The sequence below is a fragment of the Lolium rigidum genome, chromosome 5 (genome assembly GCF_022539505.1).
Source record: "Lolium rigidum isolate FL_2022 chromosome 5, APGP_CSIRO_Lrig_0.1, whole genome shotgun sequence".
In the NCBI taxonomy this organism is placed as follows: Eukaryota; Viridiplantae; Streptophyta; class Magnoliopsida; order Poales; family Poaceae; genus Lolium; species Lolium rigidum.
In genome coordinates, this window is record NC_061512.1 from 258,707,589 (window position 1) to 258,735,024 (window position 27,436).

At 45.3% G+C, this 27,436-nt stretch overlaps 1 protein-coding gene and 1 pseudogene across 1 annotated transcript; one reads left to right on the forward strand and one right to left on the reverse strand.

Moving 5' to 3' along the window:
• Nucleotides 1–6,734: 6,734 nt before the first annotated feature.
• Nucleotides 6,735–8,510, reverse strand: LOC124654174 (probable flavin-containing monooxygenase 1). Its single transcript, XM_047193198.1, has one exon. It carries the CDS (start codon nt 8,508–8,510, stop codon nt 6,915–6,917), a length of 1,596 nt encoding a protein of 531 aa, XP_047049154.1. The 3' UTR covers nt 6,735–6,914.
• Nucleotides 8,511–10,624: 2,114 nt separating this feature from the next.
• On the forward strand, nt 10,625–12,231 carry LOC124657521 (annotated as a pseudogene).
• Nucleotides 12,232–27,436: the final 15,205 nt, after the last annotated feature.

Sequence of the window (27,436 nt, forward strand, 5' to 3'; positions counted from 1 at the left end):
TTTTTTCTCCCTTGCAACCAACGAAACAAATAAACGCTTGTTTTTTTCCCAAATATATGCCGTTTCAATTTTTTTAGTCAAATTTCAACTAAAACAAATCTTCTTTACTATTAAATTGCAATAGGTGGCTGGCTGGTGTCACAAACGGGTCAAATAATTTTTCTCCTAGGCCCAGCATGCTAAAGTGTTTTTGTTAGATCGGAATCTCGAAATTCCCATCGAGTCGTTCAGTTTGCAATAGGTGTATCATCCGTCGGTGCTTCCTAACGACTCCAGGTAGATCACGGCTTCGTTTGTTTCCAACGCACGAAACAAATCCAACTCCAGATCGATCACGGCTCCCAAGCTCCCACCCCTGGTTCTACAACTTGATCACGGCTTCGTTTGTTTCCTCACTTGTGATGGCCTGATCGGCGCTGACTGACAAGGGTTAGAGAAGGTCAACAGCTAGTAGTTAGGTCACGCTGGCATGGAGCCTCCACTAAAATCTGCTACTACTGTAGCGATGACGCCTGCTCGGAGCCCCTTGCTGCCCCCACGCGTGCCTGGGACGCGCCATCAAATCTGAAGCAGAGCACCTTGCTGATTGGAGTGTAGATGCGCATGGCATGGTCGCGGAGACGATTATATTGCTAATCTGAAATTTTCAGGAGCATGATCAAGTTGTGTGCTTTCATTGAAATCTGTTGACGGAATACAAAACTGATCAAACCGATAAGCAGCCTAGCAGGGACTTACGTAAAATTATTGAGTCATTTGCATATATCTGTTCAGATCTGTGTGCAGTAGTTCCTTTGTCCTTGCCTCGTGTTTCAGGTCTCGCCCAAGGTCCACCATTAGGAGATTTTTTGCATGTTCTCATGTGTATATGTCAAAAATTTCAGTTGACCTGTTAGCGAATTTTGGGTGCTAGCGATAACAAAACAAATAGGTCCATTATAAATTGTCTAAGGTGCCGGTGATTTGGAAAAAATGGATTCATTATTATTTGTTTAGGATCACATTATAGTTGTAAGAAAATATCATACATTCACATACATTTCTAATAGAGCATGTGACCTCGTCATAAATTCTTGAAATATGTTCAAACAGTCAGGTCATTTGTTTGCCAGTATTATTAATGTGCTTCCGTAGCGAAGCACGGGCAGTATGCTAGTCAAATATATACTATCAATCAGCCAAACCTTGCACATCCCAAATATATGCCGCTTTTCCTCACAACCCAAGTTTCTAACAATATTTCTTCTCACTAACTAATCCAGTACAAAATCAAAATCTCTGCAAGACCTTGCCCATTTTTTTACTTTTTTTTGGGACACTCAAACCTGCACACCAAACATACATATATCATACGCTCCAATTCGACACTAGTGAATAATACGGCAAACACACAAAAAGCTCGACTCCGAATTCCGCCGCACCCAAAACAGCAAAACACCAACGAACGCTGCTGCAAACCAGCAGAGCAATCCCATCCAAGGAGAGTTACATACAGCAAGGCGGCGTCATAGCACTCACACACACATCAGATTACGTGCTCTCGACTGCCCTGGCATGGGAATGAAACTGACCAGTACTGGGACAAAGTATGGATGGCAACTAAGAAGGTTTCACCTCCTGCCATCCACTGCATTCTTAGGCGGCAGCGCAATCCCATCCCAGGACAGGAAGGCGGCGTCATAGCGTCGGTGGTCACGGCACGTTGAAACTGGCCGCCAACTCCATCCCAGCAGCAGGCACACCGCACATACCTGTACGCCTGGCGTATTAGAAGGAAGTCCGTGTATTAGAAAAGATAGGGTGATTAAGCTACTGCTATGCACAAAAGTAAATCTCAAATACAACTTATGCATCACACTGAATACTCGTGCATCTCTATCTCTTGCAACTAAGTGACCATCGAAAGAAACAAAGCCGATGGAATATGCAGAAAGTACATACAATAAAAGAGCATATCCATATCGAATTTCCTATGTTTCATTGTCCATCAGAATTTCTCAAACGCCAGGAAAAATCCTAGTATCAGATTCCAGCAAGTATCAGATTAGAAAATTCACAGACAGACACATCACATTACATGCTCTAGAATGCCCTGGCATGGGAATGAAAGTGACCAGAATTGGGACAAAGTATACATGGCAACTAAGAAGGTTTCATCTCCTGCCATTCGCTGCATTCTTAGACAGGTTTCTGGAACGGGATACAGTCCCAGCCAACAAAACCCAAACAAACAAACAAAAGAACTACTCCTGAACCAGTTTAAGGCTTACCTTGATCAAGTCAACTAAACCTTATTAAACACGCATATAATCCTTATTAAACATTAAGTAATAAGGCTGGCCAAATGATCAAAAGAATGAGATTTCTACTGAACCAGAACAAATAAGCAGTGATCATATCCATAGGCAATAGAACAATAACACAGAGAAATCAATTATAACGGATCTACCACAACTGAAACTAAACAGGGCAGATTGATTCGCTCTTGGAACACGAGATGAAAGACAAGATTGCTTGCCCACTCCTCATTCATAACCCAGCAACACACAAAGCAAACATGCATGGCAACATGTACTGAACCAAGTCAATGAAATCTGCAGAAACTATCCATATATGAGACTGAATACTGGTGCACCTCTATCTATTGCACAAAAGTAAACTTCAAATACAACTTCTGCATCAGACTGAATACTCGTGCATCTCTATCTATTGCAAATAAGTGACCATCAAAAGAACAAGGCCAATGAAATCTGCAGAAACTATCCATATATGAGTACATACAAAAAAAAAACATATGCATATAGAAATTTCTTATGGTTCATTGTCACTCAAAATTTCTCAGACGCAAGAATTATCCTACTATCAGATTACTTCCAGCAAGTATTAGATTATCAAAGCACTCAAGACACATCACATTACATGCTATCGAATGCCCTAGCCAGGGAATGAAAGTGACCAGCACTGGGAGAAAGTATGGATGGCAACAAAGAAGGTTTGATCTCCTGCCACTCAGTGCATTCTTAGACGGGTTTCTGTAAAGGATTACAGTCCCAGCCAACAAAACCCAAACAAAAGAAAGAACTAGAAAGAAGCAAACTGGTAGGTGGTAGCACACAGACACAAACACATATCTCATAAATATCTAGTTTAAGGTTGACATTGGTTAAGTCCCCTAAACATGGACACAAATTTAAACACGCATATAAACCTTATTGAACATTACGAAATAAGGCTAACCAAATGATCCCAAGAATAAGATTTCAGTGACTATAGTACTGAACCAGAACAAATAGGCAGTGACCATATCCATAGGCAATAGAACAAAAGAAATCACTTATGGCGCATCTACCACAACTGAACCTAAACAGGGCCGATCAATTCGCTCTTGGAACACGAGATGAAAGACAAGATTGCTTGCCCACTACACATTCATAACCAAGCAACACAGACGAAGCAAACATGCATGGCAACATGTACTGAACCAAAGATAGTACAATGGTAGCAGAGGCAATCTAGTAGGCAGGAGTGGCTGCTCTTACGGGAACCTCGTAGTCAATTTGCAACCACCGGAGCGCCTCCCCACTCCGCTTGTGGATGTTGCCGTGACATCCGCCTCCTCCCGGTTCCCCTCCGACAAAGCCTCAAGGTACCCATGCTTCGCGCCCTTCAGCTCCTCATCCACGGATATGGTTTGAACCTGGACGCGTACAGGTTTTCAGCACATTGTTGGCATAATAAGGAGCAAACAATCCATTCATACACACGTACTGCCTATGCACACAGCAAGTTTTTATTTTAGTGAAGCAAATTTCCATCAATACAAAACCTACTTTCTCTCCTTCCTACATATTCAACATTTGATACAACTAACAGATACTGCCAAGCAATCAAAATATAAGGTCAAATACAGCAAGCAACCAAAAGTTGCACACCTCAACGACACGTTTTAAATGCACAATCCCAGCCCTCATCAGACTCAAGTTTCGAAGAAATATAGTTTCTTACTAGCTAATCCAGTACCAAGTCAAAATTTCTCCACGACCTTGACCCTTCTTTTGGACACTCAAAACTGGACAGCAAACATATAATACGCTCCAATTCAGACAATTAACACTAGCGCATTAGGCACATACAAAGCTCCACTTCAAAGGCTACTTTCTCTCCTTCCTACATACATATTTAACAGTTAACAAGTAATGTATTATACTGCCAAGCAATCAGATTTCCTTTGCCATAATGACTAACATTTGATATAAGCTATGTTCAACATTTGATATAGGCAGGAGGAAAAAGAGAGAAAGCTGCAACCTTTAATGGAGACGAAGAGGCGGAGCTTGGGGCCGTCGGCGCAGCGAGGCCGCCGAGCGGGAGAGGGCCGCATATCGGTCACTTTCGCTGTGGAGGGTCGTCAAGGTCGCCTTCGTCCCGGGCTCGACCGTCGGACCCGTCTCCGGCTGACCCGGCAGCTCGCCGGCGCACGCGGGCGTCCCCGACGGCGAACGCGAGCAGCACCGGCGCCTGGGGCTCACGCGGGAGCGCGGGGACCAGCCGGGACAAGAGGGAGGCGGCGGCGAGCAGCTGGTGGCAGGGGGTGGTCGGAGGGCGGCGGGGCCATCCCCTCCTGTCAGGGCGGAGGGAAGGAGGGGAGAATTGGAGGCGGCGGAGCAGGGGCTGGGGGTAGGAAGGAGCCTGAGACGTGACTCGTGAGGTGGGCCACTTGGTCGCGCGCTCACACTTTCGGCCCAAAATTTCTGCCTGGCCGACAGCTGGGCCTTCCGCGTACCCAGCACAGCAAGCTGGCGGCCAACAAGAGGCCACGAGCTCGTCATCGTGAACCTCTTCTCGGGCCACCAGGAGCCGCTCTCCCCGCAGCAGAGCGAGGTTTCCTCCATAGGCTCTCCCAGCAGATTCTGGTTCCTGCATCACAACAACTGCAAGATCATCTTCTCCGGAGAAAACGGCGTGGCGGCCTTTACGACCGTCCACCAGTTGGCCATCCGAAGGCGTAAAGGCCCGAGTTGTTACAATGGTCGCGAGTCGTACGCTAGCCACATCATCGAGCTACACGGAACGCTGTCGATAGTAGTGAGAACCCGTTGGTTGCCCAACCTTGATTTTTTCTTCAAGGTCTTCAAGCTTGTCCATGTCGGTGCCAGCGAGGCTTACATGCATAAGTGGGTAGAGGCGAGAAATTTTGGCGATTACGCACTTTTCGTCGGGCCAACTTGGTCGAAGGCGGTGCACGTGCCGGTGAGCATCGAGCGCCGCGGTTTGGAGAGGAATCATATCTATTACTCTAAATATACCCATTCTCGGGCAAAAGAATGTCCTCGTGACGTGGTGTACTCGGTCACATTGAACTGTGGTGACCACATCGACATGTACTGCAAGGAAGACCAAAATATTGTAGATGGCGTGGGAAGGACAGGATACTATGCCAGGGAGGGCTGGAATCATGCCATGTGGCTTTACCCTCCATTAGTCTAGTATTTTATTTTAGTGTATTTTGTTTTATTTCACATATATTTCGTTCAGAATTTAAAAATATGACTGTTCCAAACATGTCGTGTATGCCGCGATGCACTTTCAACAAATGCTTCAGTGTGGTTTCGTACAATTCTGTAGCTTCACATTGTTTCTTAGCACATGGGCCAGTGGGTGCAAAGAAACAATACAACTTTTTAAAGAATGATTACAAGAGACGACATCAACCTTGTCTAGAAAGACAATTAATTTGTGTGGTAGCATCTTCTAATCGGTTGTATGTGTGCGGGCCATTGCATGCGCTCATGCACGGTAGAGTTGCATTCTTCGATCTATTATTAGTAAGTATTCCTCCGTCCTTTTTTAATTGACTCAAATTTAGTATAAAGTGTACTAAATTCGAGTCAATTGTGGGGGTGGGGGTAGGAAAGGGAGGAAAGATGGCGAGAGTGAAGAAGGGATGTGAAGACCAGGAGATGAGAGAGAGCAACGCCACATCATCATAAACACCCCACAAAATCACCTAAGGGATAAAAGCTCAACAACAAAATATGTATATGTAATAAGCACAATAATATTTTATTTTGAATTTCAGGTTAGATTCAGATTATATTTAAACTAAATTCAATTTCTGTGTTTTTACTATTTCTTCAAATTTCAGATATTGTGATGACGATCGAAATATCTCTGGTGCCCAACTTTAAAAACTTGATGATTTCACCGATTTTGGCAACTTCGAAATACAAATTGGACAACCGCATAATACTTACTCTATGGTGTTCTTATTTTTTTCGGTTCAACACCACACCTGCTCGTGCGCCCTCAAGCCGCTTGGACCCGTCAAAGTACATTGTCCAGGTACTCGATAGATCTGGGTGTCCTTTACTCTGGAGCCCCATCCACTCTGCCGTGATGTCAGGCAATACTTGGGATTTGATGGCCTTGCGCTTCACATACGTGATGTCCCGAGGGGAAAACTCTATTCGCCAAAGGGAGACACATCCAGTTGCCTCTGGATTGATGAAAATATTCGACAGGGGTTCTTCGTTGACCAGTACAACCGGATGCTCCGAAAAGTAGTGGCGCAACTTCCTTGCTATCATAAAAACTCTGTATGGTAGCTTATGGTATTGTGGATACCGCTGTTTTAAGGGTGATAGTACTTTGCACAAGAAGTACACAGGTCGTTGGACCCCAGTTGTGCTTACCACCTGGTTTGTAGCCGCAATACTAAACTTTAAAAACTTGGATGATTTAACCGGTTTTGACTACTTCAAAATACGAACTGGACAACCACATAATACTTACTTTATGGTGTTCTTACTTTTTTTGGGTTCAACAACCGGTGCTTGAAATGGAAAACAAATCTAAACATTGGTCTTTCACTAGGCAGATCGCCACCGATGGCAGGCACATCCATTCTCTCCCGCTCACAGAATGTCGGCGTAGTCGACAGCCCCGTAGGGCTGGAACCACTCGGCGAGTAACCCCTTCTTCCTCCTGTGCTCGCACCCCATGTCGCGGCAAAGCTCGTCGTTGTACCACAGGTTCACGGCGCCGATGCACGGCCTCCACGCGCTCTGGCCCTCCCCGCCGCCCCCGCTCCTCCGCGCGTAGTATTTCCCCCACTCCGCGCAGCTCTCCTCCATCCGCCGCACGCTCGGCAGCCGGAACGCGCCGTCCAGCAGCCGCGCCACCCACTTGGCCGCCATCTCGGCGGCGTATATGTTGTTGAGCCCCTCCGCGTAGCCCAGCACCGCCATCTGCGCGACCCGCGGGTGCACGCACTCCCTGTACAGCGGCGCGCCGGCGATGATGTCCTTCACCCGCGGCGACACGAACATGTCCCTCAGCTTCTGGTCGCCGCGGAAGCCGGTGGCCAGGATCACCACGTCGGCCGGCACGACGCGCTGCTTCTCGCCGCCGCCGTCGAGCACTAGGCCGTCGGCGCAGAAGCTGAATGCTTTGGACCTGGCGAGGACGACGCTGCCTTCCTTCACCCTGTCGTAGAACCCGTCGGGCAGCATGGAGATGAGGCACGACGACACGCACCTCGCGAACCCTTGCCCGGGTTCCATCCCGTACTTCCGCATGGGGATCTCCCTCCGGTACCACGCCCCCGTCGCCGCCGATATCGCCCAGGCCAACGGCGCGAGCAGCGCGGCGATGAGGCGGGAGGCGGCGCCGGCGCCAGGCTTGGGGACCATGAGCTCGGCGAAGCGGTTCATGTAGAGGTACGCGATGCTGACCTTGCCCCACACGTCCGGGCGGTTCAGCAGCATCCGCGGGTTCCGGCACACCATAGTGCACGGCAGCCCCGCGCCGTTGGCCTCTGCGCACTCCGTGGCGATTTCGTAGGCCGTCTTGCCGGCGCCCACGACGGCCACGCGCTTGCCCTTCAACAGCGCAGCGGCGTTCGCGTCTTCCATGTTGGAGAGCTCCATGGAGTGGAGCACCTGCCCCCGAAACGCCTCTGGGCCGCCGTTGGCCGGGAACGACGACGGTATGTTGGGCACGCCGCTAACCCTGCCGATGGAGAGGATCAGAAAGTCGAACTCGTGCGTCTCCGTCTCCGGCTCCTTCTGGCTGCCGCCGTGTTGGCGCACGGTGAGGCGCCAGACGCCCGTGCCATCGCCGAACGCCTCGCCGTTGCTGGCCCAGCGCTCCCACCGGTTTGCCGCGTCCTCCGGCTCGGCACCAACGTACTCGGCGGCGACGACGGTGCTGCGGAACCTGACGCACTCGTCGACGCCGAAGCGGCGCGCGTAGGCGGCGAGGTAGTCAACGACCTGGTCGTGGCGCGGGAACGCGTCGGCGGAGTCCGGCCACGGGAAGTCGGAGTAGCGGTATCCGGCGGCGGGGGACTGGAGCCTGGTGGAGGCGAGCGTACGCGTCCACAGCCCGCCCACGGACTCCCCGGCCTCGAACACCACCGGCCGGAACCCGCGCGCCAGGAGGTGCTTGCACGCCGCCAGCCCGCTCGTGCCGGCGCCCACGACCGCCACCCGCTTCGCCCTGTGCTCCATCGCGAGCGGTCGATCGATGCTAGCTGTTTCTTCTTTGATGGATTGTAACCACGATCGATGGTTGATTGGAAGATCGATGATTGACTCTGCAAATATTGTTTTTTTTTTGAACTGTGCAAATAATTCTTGTCCTGCGGGGGATCATGTCATGTGCGGTGTTTTATGAGGGCACTTGTTGCAACACTGGCAGCTTGGTGGCGGAACTAACTGGGAGTACTGTGCACGTATCGGTCACTGCTGAAGCCAGTGAGCTCGTGGCAGCACTAGGCAGAGCTAGGTCATTTGCCATGTCGAATTGTCTAAAGTGACACCGTTGGGACTTGCAGACTGGCAAACTTATTTTTTATGGTTTCGCTAATTCTTGGTACACTTTTTTTTTAAATCATAGTCGCAACAAATGGCGCATCACTGCCTCCAAAATCATGGTGTAAGAAGTGCACAATTTTGGCCAAATTTGATGCAACTCTCAGCACTTGGTTATTCACTTGTCTAACTCAACAAAGAAGATACCTGTAAATTTATTGAGGATATGAACATTTTTCTTTTCCGAAATAGAGGCTCTACCCTCAACCTTTGTATTAATTAAAATGCTGCACACGTTTTTTTATTAGAATTATTCAATGGAGCCTTACAAAGAGAATACAAATATCAATCCCAAGCAAACTAACTAGCGGCAGTTTGTCGCAACACCAACAAGCTTAATGAAGGGGAGGCCAAGTCAGAGCAAGATCTCACACCTATGTGCATCATCTAAAACTGGAGGCTACACTAAGAGGGAGCCCAAACCAGTCCAACGGACCATGAGGATCAACACGTACTCGTACTCGTACTCCCGATCTCCAGGACAAGGATCAATATATTGACCTTGCTAGGACCACCATTGATACCACATGACGGTAGACAGCACCACTCATGTGTGAGATCATCACGCCACATCCGACACCATGTACCCGCTAGACCACGCCGTCGAAACTCGCTGCCGACGAGGAAGATACACACCGCTCCACCTCTTGCCTCCACCATCCAACAACTGCTTGAAAAACAATGTCCTCATGAGGGCGATCAATGCCGAAAGTGCCGACATCATTCGATCCGGGATTTGATTCGAAGATTTTTTCCAGAGCAGCATGAGTGGGAAGATGCCAACTTCAAAGGCAATGCCTTCAACAAGGTGACAGTGCTAGACACCGCCATCACCGGCCATGACCATCGTCATGCTTGTCATCCGATCACTATGGCTTGAACGGAAGGCTCACGTCTTTGAAGCTAAAGCGGCAACGCCGGATCATATGTCCTAGATTCGATCGTACACGCTTAGCGATCATGGATGGTAGCTCGTGGTAGACATGAGAGAGATATAACTTAGACGTGGGTTTCTTCCACCCGCACCGACTGTGGTTGACTGGACCACGGTGGACTTTTTATTTCTATGCTGGTCATCGTAATTTTCACCGTCAAGCTTACTAGAAAACGCGCACGTCTAACAAAACTAGTACTCCTTCCGTTCTATTTTATAGTGCTTATATTTTTTGGCACGGAAATTAGCGCAAGAGTATTATTTACACAAGATTCCCTGGCTGAAGGATTTGAGATCGGAGTAAAATTAGGGAATCGATAACTTCTTAACTTACCGTAACAAATCCCACAAATCTCTCTATTTGATTCTCCATATATGTGCAGTCAGGTTTAATTAAGGAAAGAAAAACATTGCTTCCTAAATCTAAGCAATTATTGGGGTCATGTCTTAGGAATCTCAACTAATTATTTCCTATTTTATATGGATTTTTTTCATGCATGTCATGTGAGAGTTGACTGGTAGAGGGGGTAATTGAAAAAAGCCAAGCTACAGTCTTATATTCAGCATATGCCAAAAATCTATAAAGAAAGGAAGGGAGTGAGTAAGAAGCAGCCAACGAACGGCACTGCACTTATAAATGTTGATTCATTTTACTAGGGACCCCGTCAAGTTGATTCATTTCCAATTATAAAATGTTGCGCGTGATCCGCGCCACTGCATACAATATTTGCCAGCGACCCCGCCAAAAACCATGACTAGCAGACAGCAGTGTACAGATCTCCAAATCAGCTAGAAAAAAAAGAAGAGCATTTTAGCAATGGATCACAGGGCGAAGCGGGTGGCCATCGTGGGCGCCGGCACGAGCGGCCTGGCGGCGTGCAAGCACCTGCTATCTCGCGGGTTCCGGCCGGTGGTGTTCGAGGCCGGGCCGCCGGGGAGTCCGTGGGCGGGCTATGGACGCGCACGCTCGCCTCCACCAGGCTCCAGACGCCCTCCGTCGCATACCGCTACTCCGACTTCCCGTGGCCGGAGAATGCCGACGTGTTCCCGCGCCACGACCAGGTCGTTGACTACCTGGCAGCCTACGCGCGCCGCTTCGGCGTCGACGAGTGCGTCAGGTTCCGGAGCAAGGTCGTCGCCGCGGAGTACGTCGGCGCCGAGCCGGAGGATGCGGCGGACGGGTGGGAGCGGTGGGCCGGCAACGGCGAGGCGTTCGGCGACGGCACGGGCGTGTGGCGCCTCACGGTGCGCCAACATGGAGTCGAGACATCGCAGGTGCACGAGTTCGACTTCCTGATCCTCTGCATCGGCAGGTTTGGCGGCGTGCCCAACATCCCGGCGTTCCCGGCGGACGGTGGCCCGGAGGCGTTCCGGGGCCGGGTGCTCCACTCCATGGAGCTGTCTGACATGGCCGACGCAGACGCCGCGGCGCTGGTGAAGGGCAAGCGCGTGGCCGTCGTGGGCGGCAGCAAGACGGCCTTCGAGATCGCCGCCGAGTGCGCCGAGGCCAACGGCGCGGGGCGGCCGTGCACGATGGTGTGCCGGAACCCGCAGTGGCTGCTCCACGGCACGGACGTGTGGGGGACGGTGAACATCGCGTACCTCTACATGAACCGCTTCGCGGAGCTGATGGTCCCCAGGCCCGGCGCCGGCGCCGCCTCGCGCCTCCTGGCCGCGCTGCTGGCGCCACTGGCGTGGGCGATATCAGCGGCGACGGGGGCGTGGTACCGGAGGGAGATCCCGATGCGGGAGCACGGCATGGTGCCCGGGCACGGGTTCGCGAGGTCCATCTCGTCGTGCCTCGTGTCCATGCTCCCGTACGGGTTCTACGACAGGGTGAAGGAAGGCAGCGTCGTCTTCGCGAGGTGCAAGTCCTTCAGCTTCTGCACGGACGGCCTAGTGCTCGACGGCGGCGGCGAGAAGCAGCGCGTCGTGCCGGCCGACGTGGTGGTCCTGGCCACCGGCTTCCGCGGCGACCAGAAACTCCGGGACATGTTCGCGTCGCGGCGGGTGAAGGACATAATCATCGCGGGCGAGGCGGACACGGCCGTTGCGCTGTACCGGGAGTGCGTGCACCCGCGGATCGCGCAGATGGCGGTGGTGGGCTACGCGGAGGGGCTGAACAACATATACTCGTGCGAGATGGCGGCCAAGTGGGTGGCGCGGCTGCTGGACGGCGCGTTCCGGCTGCCGAGCGTGCGGCGGATGGAGGAGAGCTGCGTGGAGTGGGGGAGGTACTACGCGCGGAGGAGCGGGGGCGGCGGGGAGGGGCAGACCTCGTGGAGGCCGTGCATTGGCGCGGTGAACCTGTGGTACAACGACGAGATGTGTCGCGACATGGGGTGCGAGCCGAGGAGGAAGAAGGGGCTCATTGCCGAGTGGTTCCAGCCCTACGGCGCGGTCGACTACGCCGATATCCTGTGACCCGAGATAACAAAACCAGTTCTTCCTTTTTAGATCGTAGAGATAGAGATGATGGGGGTTTACTCGCCACCGTTTGTATTACCCTCGAAGTGACTTGGCAGTCAGTTCTTATAAAAATTTACAGTGCAACAGTTATCAGCAAGTGGGCGGGGAGAGATAGCGATTACAATTTCAGTTACATGTTACATGAGAGAAAGAAGGATCGGAGGAAGTCTAGAGGCAGCCGGTCTTCAACTTTGAAGAGCCATCGCTAAACAGCCAGGTCCTCGCATGACCTACGGATGATCAACTCCGCGGTGTAGCTTTTACCGTTGAACACCAGGTCAGTCCTGGCCTTCCAGAGTGAGCCCTTGATATATATTACGGATTTGCTAAGTCACAGTCGACTGATTTTCTGTTAAGTCTCAGTCGATCTGTTCCACAATGATTTCACCGCTAGATGCTTAGCACAATAATTCCCGACCGACGCGTGTCATGCGGCAGCTGAGCCTGGTATTTTTTTTTTTTTTTTTTTAGCATACGCTGAGCCTGGTAGAGTTTGGGCTCTTTGGGCAGGGACGTAGAGTGGGCCTCATAGGTGTGGATCATATAACTGATTTCAAGGCCTTTTACTTTTTTTTTTTGCTTTTTTTTTGTTCTGGGTGTCATTCATTGTGTGCTCTGGTTAGTCATCTGTATATCTCAGCATGTCACTAGAGACTTGTCGCCAAGACTCTACTTTTTCATTTTTATTCTTTGTTTCTTTTTTCCTTTATTCTTTTTTGTCTGTTTTGTTTATTTTATTTTCTACTTTGTGGGTAATAAAATGAATGGTTTGAGCTCATGTTTTTTCTTCGAACATGTGAATATATTCAAGTATGTGATTCTTTCTTTTTAAAACCGTGAACTTTCTCGGTGTCATGATAATCAACTAGCAACTAATTTTCAGTGTGAGTTGCGTTTTTTTGAAGAAATGCGCAACTCTAACTAGTTTCTGATACTAGTTGCACTTTTCTATGAAAATGTGCAATTGAAAATCGATTTTCAAAATGAGCTGCACTTTTCTAAATAAATATGTAACTCCAACAGGTTTTGATATTAATTTGCATTTTTTTCTCAAAAATGTGCAATTGGAAATTATTTTCCATAAGAGTTGTACTTTTCTTAAGAAACCGCAACTAGCTAATAATATTCAATATGAGTTGCACTATTCTTAAGAATCGTGCAACTAGCAAATAATATTCAATATAAGTTGCACTATTCTTACTCCCTCCGTCATAGTTTATTAGTCTTCCCCGTATCCCTAGGTCGCTAATTATATAATGCAAAAATTATATCATTAGAAAATAAAAAATCTAAACTTTCGAATGATATAATTTTTATATCATATAACTAACGCTAACTTGATCAAATTTGCGACCTAGGGGTACGGGCACGCCTAATAAACTGTGAGAGAGGGAGTAAGAAACATGGAACTAGCAAATAATATTCGACCTGAGTTGCATTTTTCTTAAGAAACGTGCAACTAGCTAATACTATTCGATAGGAGTTGCCCTATTCTTAAGAAACGTCCAACTAGCAAATAGTATTGGATATGAGCTGCATGATTCTTAAGAAATGTGCAACTAACAAATAGTATTCGATATGAGTTGCACTTTTCTAAAGAAATGTGCAACTAGCAAATAATATTCGATAAGAGTTGCACTTTTTTTAAGAAACGTGCAATTAGCAAATAATATTAGATATGAGTTGCACTTTTCTTAAGAAACATGCAAATAATACTCGTTATGAGTTGCACTTTTCTTAAGAAACGTGCAACTAGCAAAGGTATTCGATATGAGTTGCACTTTTCTTGAGAAACGTGCAACTAGCAAATAGCATTCGATATGAGTTGCACTTTTCTTGAGAAACATGGAACTAGCAAATACTATTTGATATGAGTTGCATTTTTCTAAAGAAATGTACAACTAGCAGATGAGTTGCACTTTTATTAAGAAATGTGCAACTAGCAAATAATATTCGACATGAGTTTGTACTTTTCACATGAAGTGAGCAACTCCATCCGGTTTTTAGCTAGCTAGTGATCGACTTTGTAGTTGCTTCATAAATAAATGGAGAATCTAATTAGAAGGATTGTACGTGCATATAGATGTCTGCGACATTTTCACTGCTTCACGTGGGCCACTAAGCAAAATCGTATCCAATCGGCCTTTACAAACCAGCGCCTTTTTTCTCCTGCTTCCCGATTACTTAACTTCACGAGCCCGGAAAAAACCGTACAAGAGGACACAAACTTACTAGACACGGAGAGAATTAGAGGCTTAGAGCGTCGACTGAGACGTAAGATAATATCAGTCGACTGCTCCCTAGGCAGTCCCTATATATTATCATCCTGCCTGGCATCTCTTTGTTTTGCTACCCATTCACGCTCGGCCTGAAACTGCGCTGTGCTTGATTACGTTCATGGCACTTTTGATCTGTTGGATTCAGAGCCCAGTTATGGACAGTTAGAAAGACTTACAGATGACTCTGTAGATATGCGATCGGCATTATCAGAAATATCAGATATTTCCATTCTTCAGGTACTACGTGGTTCAGCGGACACTTGCAAGAATTTGCATTTGGCTGACATCTGGAGTAATGAGTAAACCACACAAACTGAAATTGTCTCATCGTTAAAGCTAGTGCCACCAGATTTGGCTACATGATGTACTGAAATTTGGTTCCAGTGAATATTTCAAATTTGGCTGTGACTTTGCAACCTCGCACCTTAGGTGTAGACGACGCACTCGATCACACACTACCAAATCCAGTGCTCATACAGTCGCACCAGGATTGGTCAACAGCTTGAAAAACACACATAATAAACACACCGTCGTCAGTGTAGACTACAAGTGGAAGCGCAATATAGCGCAGTAGCAGGTGGCGCGCGTGTTGTTGGTCGTCCGGTGGCGGCGGTCGAAGAAGGGGGAGCCTTGCTACTAGAATCACGCAGACGAGGAAGATGGCGATGAGCAAAGAGACCGCCCCAACGACGGCCCAGAAGATCCTGTCGAATGTGGTGACGCGGGGGATCACCTCCGTGCATATCAGAACGGAGAAGACGAAGAAACCGAGGAAGCACGCCGCAAACCCAGCCGAAAGCCTGCCAACGAGCAAGTCGTGCTCCTCCACTACTTGCTCGGTCGAGATCGTCGGCGACTCCATCTCTTCTTCGCGTCCAAAGATGTCAAAATTGATCTGGACTAGATAAACTTTGGAGCCGCCAGGCCATTATCCATTAGACCGATTCTGGATTATTATTGCGTATATAAAGCCCTAGCGGTTGGACGTACGTCATAGTACCTTGTACCTAGTACTGCCTAATCGTTGGTCGTGATTTTGTTTTTGTTTTTTTTAGAACAATCGTTGGTCGTGATTGGCTCTCACGGGCAAGGAATCACCGAATCTGCGTGCACCCACGGGCAAGGCCCATACTAGCAGGCCGGACACCAATTGTTGCCTTCTTGGACGCCAAGAGTTCTCAAGGCCATCTACTTTCCGAATTGTAGTTTTTTTGGACGCATAATTAGGGGGCTCTCCATGACAAGTGTGGCGAGCTATTCATGAAGGTAAAGGTATCTTGCAGCAAGGCACCATTAAATGTATTGGTGATGGTAAGGATACTTTGATCTGGGAGCAAAATTGGATTCCTAGGCAAGAGTTCTTGCGGCCGATCACAAGCCAAGGAGGCTCTGAACGCAAAATGGTGTATGAGCTGATCGATCATACTGCTGCATGTTGGAGGGAGGAAGTTCTTAATGCAGAGTTCTTGCCAATGGACGTACATGAAATCGTAAAAATCCCCTTGAGCTTTGTTAGTCGGGAAGATAGGTGGGCTTGGAGTTTCGAACGCAACGGCTACTTCAGTGTTCGTTCCGCTTACCGTATGTTGATTACCACAAAAAAGAAGCGAGAAGATTGGTTGGATCAGCGGACATCATTCTCGAACTCAGTAGATGAAGCCAAGAATTGGACCATGTTATGGAAAACAAAAGTACCTTCTAAGATTCGAGTGTTTGCATGGAGACTGACGCATAACAGTCTACTAGCGGCTGATGTTTTGCACTCAAGAAATATGGCTCTTCGGTCTGAATGTCAAATTTGCAATGCTTCTGCCGACTCGTGGAGACACTCTTTATTGGATTGCAATATGGATAGATGTGTATGGGCTTTGGTAGATGAGGAGATCACCGAGCATATGGTGATGAATACATGTCCCATGGCTAAGCAGTGGTTTTTTGATATGCGTGATACGTTGGATCATTCAAAATTCACTAAGTTGCTAGTCACATTATGGGCAGTTTGGACAGCTAGTCGAAAAACGATTCATGAGGGGGTTTTCCAAAGTCCTATTAGCACGTATGATTTTGTGTTACATTATTTATCTGAGTTGGGTGAAGCCTCCCCGTCACCCCAGAGAAGATCTCAATGTGGATGGTGCAGTAGCTCGCAATGAAGACCATGGATCCATAAGTGCAATTGCAAGAGATGCTATGGGCTTATTTCTAGGTGCTTCGACTAGAACGATTAATGATATATCTCATCCGGCTACGCTGGAAGCTATGGCATGTGCAGAAACCCTCTCCCTTGCGGAAGATCTGGGGATTACACACATTCAGGTTGTTTCAGATTGTTTGGAGGTTATAAACGTTGTAAATTGTTCCAATTTGTGAGTTTTCAACATGAAGGTAGGGAGAGTAATGGAGATGCCCATGTATTAGCTAGAAGTGCTATTTCTCAAAACTTTGGGCGCCGCCTGTGGCTTATAAACCCTCCGGATCTTGTACCATTATTTGCCCCTAAATAAAGAACCTACCTTCTGCTAAAAAAAAGTTAGGGCATCTCCAGCAACCCAACCCATTTCAAACTCTAAAATTGACCGCGCGTGTTCGTTTACGTCGGTCCATGGACGTAAAAATAGCCTTTCGGTCATGGCTGTTCATTTGAGTTTGAGGTGCCCCAGCGGCATTTTACTGTTTACACAGACTTTTTTCATTGAAAATAAAAACACAAAAATTTAAAAAGGATAGACTATGCTTCATCTTAGTTGGCACATGTGTGACAGGTCGACGGAGTCCGGGATGTTCCATGGCCAGTTGGGGACCGGTGGAGCAAATGCCTGTGCGAAAGGTGGAGCAGCCGCTGGTACCTGCGATGGTGGAGGCGGCGGATGAGGCGGCACCGAGTCCTACAACGCCAGGTTGAAAGCCTCTTCCTCCACCAGGCCAGGCGGCATGAGGTTGACGGCGTACCGGGGCATTGGCGGTGGCGGCTTTGGCATATCTGACATGAGGAGGGCTAGCCTGGTCGCCTCATTCTCGGTCAGCTCCTATGGCAGCTCGATTTGCTTGCCCTCCTGTTGTACCATCTAGATCGCGTTGAAGACACTAGCGACGAAGTCGTCACAGTCGTCCTGCATCGAAGGTGACGGATGAGGAGGCGTACGCGGCCGTCGCGATGACTCCTCCTTGTCGCCGAGGAACCCCTCCTTTCGCCGCTTGTCGAGCAAGACGTCCTGGTGGTACTAGGTGTACCACATGGCAGAGTCGACAACGATGTAGAGGTCGAAGAGGAGGCCAGGTAGGAGAATTGCGCGCCTATGCTCGAGCTCTTAAGAGTTCAACCATGAAGATATTCAACCCCGTAGATATGATGATAGATTTGTTATCACTCTTGATATGAGTTGTTTGATAGAATTGAAACTTAGTGGTAGCTGGAGCACATGCCAAGATGTAAGGTTGTGAATAAATACAAGATATAGCTTTACACGTGTCAACACATGAATTAATGTATGATATTGATTTACGCATATCAACATGACTGTTGTGCACACTCTTGGGATGCGAGCAACTCCACTAACCCCAGGATTGTCGCAATCCTTACTAAAAGGTCATTCATGACTTTTGCTCGCAAACTGTCAAAGGAATCCAAAAGTATCACTTCTCGAGTATTGACATGGTCTCGCTACTATTAGATGACTATTCTTGAAAGACAATGAATAGATAGTAAGTGTTTTGATAACCTTGATTTATTGATGTGGTGTTAATGGAACACTCTATTGTTATGGTTCTTTTAACATGATATATTACTCTTAATATACGGACATAAAAAAGAGCAATAGGAGGATCCCAAGTTTTATTTCAACGTAGATTTACTTTTGACACGAGGCCTAGAAGTTGTAAGTGCTCTCTTATGGACTAACACAACTGAATTGGTGCTTCCTTGTATGATTATGTTACATCTTACTTCTAGCTTGGGGAAGTATAGGATATCACCTCATATTGTGAGTTTTTCTACCCAATTTCATTTCTCGCTATTATTCTTTTTTTAGTTTGTCACTCGAGGGCGAGTAACAGCTAAGCTTGGGAAGTTGATAGCTTGAAATTTAGCACTATTTTACTGAGGTTTTTAAGTATACTATTACTCATATTGTTACTCATTTCATGCTCCAGCTAGATACACCTATGCCTATTTTGCATACTTACGAGTCCTTGTTTATTTTTGTAAGAGTTTCATATATTTAGTAGTTTTAGTAGGATTTTATTATGTTTCCCTTATCTTTGACATTTATTCAGGTGTTATTGAAGATGATGCAAAAAGGGAGCAAAAGGGACCAAGAGGGCACAACGTGGGATAATTACAGACACAAAATTTAACCATATGAGGTGTGGGAAAAGTGATATTTTATAACATCTTATATTTAAGATCTAATGCCATGGTGTTGTAGACCTCGTCCATACGAGTTCAACGAGCCAGAGAACATCCAAATCGGAGTTCGTATGAACAAATGGCATCTAAAATACGAAAGCACCCAGTAGCTTTAGCGACCATCGGTACGGGCAGACCCGTCCGTACCGTACGGCTGTACCAGGCTCCGCCAGTTCCCGAAACCGACCTCCAGCGTCTATATAAAGAGGGGAGGAGGCAAGGAGAGGACCACTTCATCCACGCCCTAAGGGGCTGCTGCTCCGCCGTTCCGCCGCGCCGCCGCCTCCATCACCATATCCATCAACACGCTGAAGAGGAGAAGGAGAAGGAGGATCTTGAAGGGCAACACATCGATCTCCATCATCAGCAATGTCTACATCTTCAATCCCCTTTGTCTACTTGGTTGTGATCCGAACCTTATTAGGATTTCCACTTGTATGCAATCGTACCTTCATATTCATATTGTTATGATATTGATCTCCTTCATGTATGAGTAGTTCCTTTGTTCTTGGGAGATATGGAGAAACCTGCAAGAGTTGGCTTTTGATTGTCTGAACTCTTCCAAGCTGGGTCACAAAAAGTCAACGGCAGGTTCAGGGGGCCCCCCCCCCCCCCCCCTCCCCCAATATTGAGTTATCCTACTTTTGGCGAGCATTCTCAATATGAAGGAACCATGTAATAGGCTCTTTATTGATATCAAGAATCATTTATCCTTGTTGAAGAAAATTTTCTGGCTTTAGATCCAACAAGCAACATTTTACTCGCAGTACTTTTCTTCGCATAGGGTCCTTCTTAGCGAGAGCCTGCATCATACAGTAAATGTTTCATTATGCAACACTCACTCCCTATCTACCTTCGCATAGGGTCCTTCTTTGTGGAAATGGGGTTGCTTCCGATTTTTTGAATAATACAAACGATCAGCAACAGGCGATGAGCTGTATTGCGATCTTGGATCCGAGAACCGATAAACGGCCACCCATCAGATTGCTTCTCACTCCCTATCTACCTTGGAAATTCTTTTCTTGACCGGAACCTCTATGCATACATAAATTCATGTGAACGTACGATACATGTCCGATGTCAATCCAGTGGTCTGGTTTGCTAATATCACACATAGGGATTGACTAGCAAAAGTGCCCGTGCGTTGCATCGGGAGAAACAAGTTTTCAAACGCTATAGGGAACCATCTGTGTTGGTCAAATTTTATCATATTCATAATCAACATAATTTTCTAATAAGATTAGATCGCAAACCCTTCGCTGCACTTTTAATACCACATACTGCTAATGATGGTGTGCGCATAAATTTCAAACCCTTTTATTAAAATATGAATTCAAACAAATTTGCAGCTAGTGCATAAATAATATTTTTCTACTGGTTCCAAAATTTCGTATAAAAACAACCCTACGACTTGCCTGAAAATCTAGGGAGCATTCCTTTCTCATTTTTCTATTTTCTTGTCCAACAAAGTATGGGCGATATATATATATGTCCATTTATATAGTTCTTTAATAAATATCATTGGGTTTGTATTAATATGGAAAACTCTCTAAATATCACTCTATATATTTCACTAATATATATTTATTATTTTCTAACAACAAAATTGATATAACACAAACTTACACTTTTCCAAAAAAAATTATTTGATACACATATACACTCATATACTCAATTTCACTGTAGTCTCAAAATATGGAGTACATTGTTTTAAATTTTACAAAAACAAAAGAACCACTTGATTGAATTACAACAAACAGGAGAACCACTCGTCTGAATGCCTAAGGCTAGCCATAGTGCTAGTAGCATAGCTAGTATCATGCACATTGGTCAAACAAAAATGCTGATGTGGCAACTAATTAAGGAGGAAAGAGAAGATTAGAGTAGGTAGATACCGTATCATAGCACTCATAAGCATGTACAAGATTCAAGTTTAGTACCATTAAAAAACAATATTATGTATAATGTTTGTCAGAATACATATCAATTTTAGACAAGATTAAAAGATGAGAGATCTAATTACCTGCAACCGGATATCGCCCATTCCAGAATTTCTTGCATTCGACAACAAAGTTGGATAAAGTTCCAGCTCCAGAAGTTTGGCATATGTTATTGGTTTCCTAATTCCATTGATAGGACGAAATGGTCTAGGAGTTCCTAAGATGAACTTTCTCAAGGATTTGAATTATCGGATATATTGTTATACCTACAACAAATTGACCATTGTCGGAAATGCTATTACCGAATAACTGTAAAAGACAATAAACGAAGTTATGCCTACATTAGTATTACTTATGTCCCAGAATGTAAGGCACCTAAGGATTAGTTAAAAGTCCAGTCTTACTAATTTTGACCAAATATTTAAGAAAAAATATCTACATCTACGATATTGATGGACACATTAAGAAAATATACTTTACGGTGAATCTATTGACATTGATTCAGTATTCTAATTCTTCATATTTTTGTGTCTAATCTTGGTAAAACTTAGAAAACGTTTACTTTTAACTAATACTTAGATGGCTTACATTTTGGGATGGAGGGAGTATCCGGGAATCAACAACTATGGATGGTACCATTACATATTTATACCACTATTTACAAACATCAGACGTAGAGGTTATGAATCATTATGAAAGGTAAAAGACTAAATGATTCATCCGCCTTGGGTAACATATTTTTAGCAATTTAAGGTCTTCACATATGCTGAATATGTTTTGATATCAAGGGGCTAACTTTGCATGCAAAAACAAGTTAGCCCACCCAACTCTGATTCCATGGACGAATGTGTCCAGCTGGAACTCCACGGCTAACCTTGTGTGCATAGCACCTGTAATCGCCAAGTCACTCTTGACTCGAGAGTGCAAGTGTTGGGCTCTGTGACACGCATAAAGATTATTCAGGCGGATTCCCGTCTAACCGACCATTGATAATCTCTTTGTGCAGCTAACTTGGTTTGAGATACTACCCTAGACGAGAGCATCTTTCCACTCGCCAGAACCTGCACAAGACTTCTTCGGGCCGCTTGCTCGAAATGCAACACCGGAAATGATAGGAAAGGATCTGGCCTCTATCGTATTTCTAACACACTGGATGGTACAAAATCACAGAAATGGTAGGACTTGGGGGGGGGGGGGGGGGGGGGGGGGGGGCCCCCTTGCTCATACTACTTGAACTCTCCTTTGCTCGTCCGTCAATACACCTGAAAATTGGCTACCAAAATTTGGAACAAATATTTTCCGATATAGTTAATATGAATATTGAGTGACAATAGGTGTGTTGAGATGTTGTAGGAAGTACCAATATCAAGCTCAAGGACCTCCATATTCGTTGCACGATATCGTGGGCAGTCACACGAGCGAATGTCAACAACTTTACAACTGGTTATGATTCATTTCCTCCATGTAACCTGTAAGTTTCCATTTAGCCCAACCAGGTAGACAAAATCTCATCGGTGCAAGGCAAGCTCTACAATTATGAAAAATGAAGGAACTTTATAAAATTGTGAATATATTGGTTGCTAAAAAATACATTATTCTGCAAGATGGAAACATATATTTCATTACCTCCATGTGAAACATATATATTCTGCAGATTCGTGTGGGTGTATGCGCTTTGATTTGGGCTATATGGAATGTGCGTAATGAAGTGGTTTTTAACAAGCCGAAACCTCAACCTTTCTTGCAGGTAATTTCTCTGGCTATTCATTGGATCCGTACGTGGTCTTATCTCCAACCAGAGGATCATCGGGCTGCCATGGAGTCTGGGTGCAACCGACTGGAGATGGTCGCACGGGATTTTTACAACCAGTGTGGCTGGCGGCATCAGCTTAGATTAAATCTTTGATGTTTTCTTGGAGACAACTTCTTTGTTTATTTAGATGGTTGATTTTAGTCTCGAATTTAGTCTCGATGAGTGAGTTGTAATAAACTGTAAACGCTGGAGTCTCTTTTAATAAGATAATAAAGCAGCCATATGCATCATTTTGATGCAGAGGCTGGGGTATTATCCCCATTTCGAAAAAAAAATATTTCATTACCTGGTAGTTCATTTTTGTGAGAGCACAACTGAAATTATTAATACAAAAAATGAATATAAGAAAAAAAGTATATCCAATAAAATTTATCTAATTAATTTCAGGATGTCAATACACATCAAGAGTAAGTGGTAGTGCATACAAAAGCAATGTTTTGTCTAGCAGTGCAAAACAGCAAAAAAATATAGCACATAAAGATCACAAGTGACAAATAAAAAATGGATACGAACCATAAGAGAACAAGTGCTTGGACAGCATAACGTTAAAGGAGAACGGCTAACCCATTTAAAATTCATCATTGGCCATGTTACTTGGGCAGTTCAACTTTTTAGTTTAGTTATGGGAAATATATGAAAGAAATCTTAAAAAATCATAAACCAGAAACTAGTGTAACATCCCAGATTTCTATCGTACATGGCGATGCTACCTATCTCAATATCACAATTTTTGGAATAATTCTAAAATTGGACATCACCTCCTTTATTTATAAGGACATCCATGACAACCAATTTATAAATATTTGACCAATGACAAGAACATAGCTCACAATTCAACTAGTAGTTAAGAATAAATATTTGTGCAACCAAAGGCTCACAATAAGTACTTCCAAAAGACATAAGTGGATACGGAACTAATATGCTTGAATGTTCACTAGAAATTATCTAGAAATATGTGATCACGTGGTGTGGTAAATGTGCTACACCCACTTCCCATGCATGTCGCTTATTTGGTACCTGAAACCCAAATGAAAACGCAAGAGTGAGTATTTACATACTCAGCAAGTACACTTAGAACCATAAGAAGAATCATGAATAATGAACCATAGAACAATACTGAAAACCTTGTTGTTAACTTGAAGTCTCAAACCAAATGTTTGAATATGTCGCCCGGACTAGCCCACAAGCTAACAGTACTCACCGAACTTAATTCGGAACTAGCCGCTCGGAACAGTTTCTCACGGACTAACATGAAAAGAATTAGCCATCGGACTAGCCCACAAGAAAATGGTTCTCACCGAACTAAATACGGAACTAGCCACTTGTGAACAGTTTCTCACCAAGTTAGTCGTGAAAATAAGAACGTGCAAAGTTTCTGAACATGAAGAGTGATGCGCGTAGATGTACACGTCCGTTGGGAACCCCAAGAGGAAGGTATGATGCGCACAGTGGCAAGTTTTCCCTCAGTATGAAACCAAGGTTTAATCGAACCAGTAGGAGCCAAGAAGCACGTTGAAGGTTGATGGTCGCGAAATGTGATGCGGCGCAACACCAGGGATTCCGGCGCCAACTAGGAACCTGCACAACACAACCAAAGTACTTTGCCCCAACGAAACAGTGAGGTTGTCAATCTCACCGGCTTGCTGTAACAAAGGATTAAACGTATCGAGTGGAAGATGTTTGCAAAGAAAACAAGTAAAACAAGTAGAATGTATGCTATGTAAAGAATAGGACCGGGGTCCACAGTTCACTAGAGGTGTCTCTCCCATAAGATAAAAGCATGTTGGGTGAACAAATTACAGTCGGGCAATTGACAAATAGAGAAAGGCATAACAATGCATATACATGACATGGTAAATATAGTGAGATTTAATCCGGGCATCACGACAAAGAACATAGACCGCCATCCAACTGCATCTATGCCTAAAAAGTCCACCTTCAGGTTATCGTCCGAACCCCCTCCAGTATTAAGTTGCAAAGCAACAGACAATTGCATTAAGTATTGTGCGTAATGTAATCAATAACTACATCCTTAGACATAGCATCAATGTTTTATCCCTAGTGGCAACAAGACATCCACAACCTTAGAACTTTCCGTCACTCGTCCCAGATTCAATGGAGGCATGAACCCACTATCGAGCATAATTACTCCCTCTTGGAGTTAAAAGTAAAAACTTGGCCGAGCCTCTACTAGAAACGGAGAGCATGCAAGATCATAAACAACACATGAACAATAGATTGATAATCACCATAATCATAGTACTCTCTATCCATCGGATCCCGACAAACACAACATATAGAATTACATATAGATGATCTTGATCATGTTAGGCAGCTCACAAGATCTAACAATGAAGCACAACAAGGAGAAGACGACCATCTAGCTACTGCTATGGACCCATGGTCCAGGGGTGAACTACTCACTCATCACTCCGGAGGCGACCATGGCGGTGTAGAGTCCTCCGGGAGATGAATCCCCTCTCCGGCAGGGTGCCGGAGGCGATCTCCGTAATCCCCCGAGATGGGATTCGCGGCGGCGGCGTCTCCGTAAGGTTTTCCGTATCGTGGCTCTCGGTACCGGGGGTTTCGCGACGGGAGCTTTAAGTAGGCGGAAGGTCAACGCGAGGGGCCACACGAGGGGCCCGGGGGCAGGTCGGCGCGGCCGGGGCCTGGGCCGCGCCGGCCTCCCTCCCGGCCGCCTCGTGGCCCCACTTCGTTAGGTCTTCGGTCTTCGGAAGCTTCGTGCAAAAATAGGACCCCGGGCGAAAGTTTCGTCCAATTCCGAGAATATTTCTTTACTAGGATTTCGAAACCAAAAACAGCGAAAACAACGAATCGGCTCTTCGGCATCTTGTTAATAGGTTAGTTCCAGAAAATGCATAAATATGACATATAATGTGCATAAAACATGTAGGTATCATCAATAAAGTAGCATGGAACATAAGAAATTATCGATACGTTGGAGACGTATCAGCATCCCAAAGCTTAGTTCTGCTCGTCCCGAGCAGGTAAAACGATAACAAAGATAATTTCTGAAGTGACATGCCATCATAATCTTGATCATACTATTTGTAAACATATGTAATGAATGCAGCGATCAAAGCAAAGGTAATGACATGAGTAAACAACTGAATCATATAGCAAAGACTTTTCATGAATAGTACTTCAAGACAAGCATCAATAAGTCTTGCATAAGAGTTAACTCGTAAAGCAATAAATCAAAGTAAAGGTGTTGAAGCAACACATAGGAAGATTAAGTTTCAGCGGTTGCTTTCAACTTATAACATGTATATCTCATGGATATTGTCAACATAAAGTAATATAACAAGTGCAATATGCAAGTATGTAGGAATCAATGCACAGTTCACACAAGTGTTTGCTTCTTAAGGTGGAAGGAGATAGGTAAACTGACTCAACAATAAAAGTAAAAGAATGGTCCTTCGCAGAGGAAAGCATCGATTGCTGTATTTGTGCTAGAGCTTTTATTTTGAAAACATGAAACAATTTTGTCAACGGTAGTAATAAAGCATATGAGTTATGAAAATTATATCTTACAAGTTGCAAGCCTCACGCATAGTATACTAATAGTGCCCGCACCTTGTCCTACTTAACTTGGACTACCGGATCTTTGCATGCCATGTTTCAACCAAGTGTCACAAAGGGGTACCTCCATGCCGCCTGTACAAAGGTCCAAGGAGAATGCTCGCATTTCGGATTTCTCGCTTTTGATTATTCTCAACTTAGACATCCATACCGGGACAACATGGACAACAGATAATGGACTCCTCTTAAATGCATAAGCATGTAGCAAAGTTATTATTCTCATATGAGATTGAGGATATATGTCCAAAACTGAAACTTCCACCATGATTCATGGCTTTAGTTAGCGGCCCAATGTTCTTCTCTAACAATTTTGCATGCTCCAACCACTAAAATGATAGACCTTCAGACAAGACGGACATGCATAGCAACTCACATGATATTCAACAATAGTTGATGGCGTTCCCAGAAGCATGGTTATCGCACAACAAGCAACTTAATAAAATATAAAGTGCATAAGTACATATTCAATACTACGATAGTTTTTAAGGCTATTTTGTCCCATGAGCTATATATTGCAAAGGTGAATGATGGAATTTTAAAGGTAGCACTCAAGCAATTTACTTTGGAATGGCGGGTAAATACCATGTAGTAGGTAGGTATGGTGGACACAAATGGCATAGTGATTGGCTCAAGGATTTTGGATGCATGAGAAGTATTCCCTCTCGATACAAGGTTTAGGCTAGCAAGGTTATTTGAAGCAAACTCAAGGATGAACAAGTGCAGCAAGACTCACATAAAAGACATATTGTAAACATTATAAGACTCTACACTCGTCTTCCTTGTTGTTCAAAACTCAATACTAGATATTATCTAGACCTTAGAGAAACCAAATATGCAAATCAAATTTTAGCAAGCTCTATGTATTTCTTCATTAATGGGTGCAAAGCATATGATGCAAGAGCTTAAACATGAGCACAACAATTGCCAAGTATCACATTATCCAAGACATTTTTAGAATTACTACATGTAGCATTTTCCAATTCCAACCATATAACAAATTAACGAAGAAGAGACTTCGCCTTGAACATTATGAGTAAAGCCTAAGGACACATGTGTCCATATGCAACAGCGGAGCGTGTCTCTCTCCCACAAAGTGAATGCTAGGATCCATTTTATTCAA

What these genes read in the sequence shown, in the direction of transcription:
- LOC124654174 (XM_047193198.1), bottom strand. Translation starts at nt 8,510, where the DNA reads ATGGAGCACAGGGCGAAGCGGGTGGCGGTCGTGGGCGCCGGCACGAGC.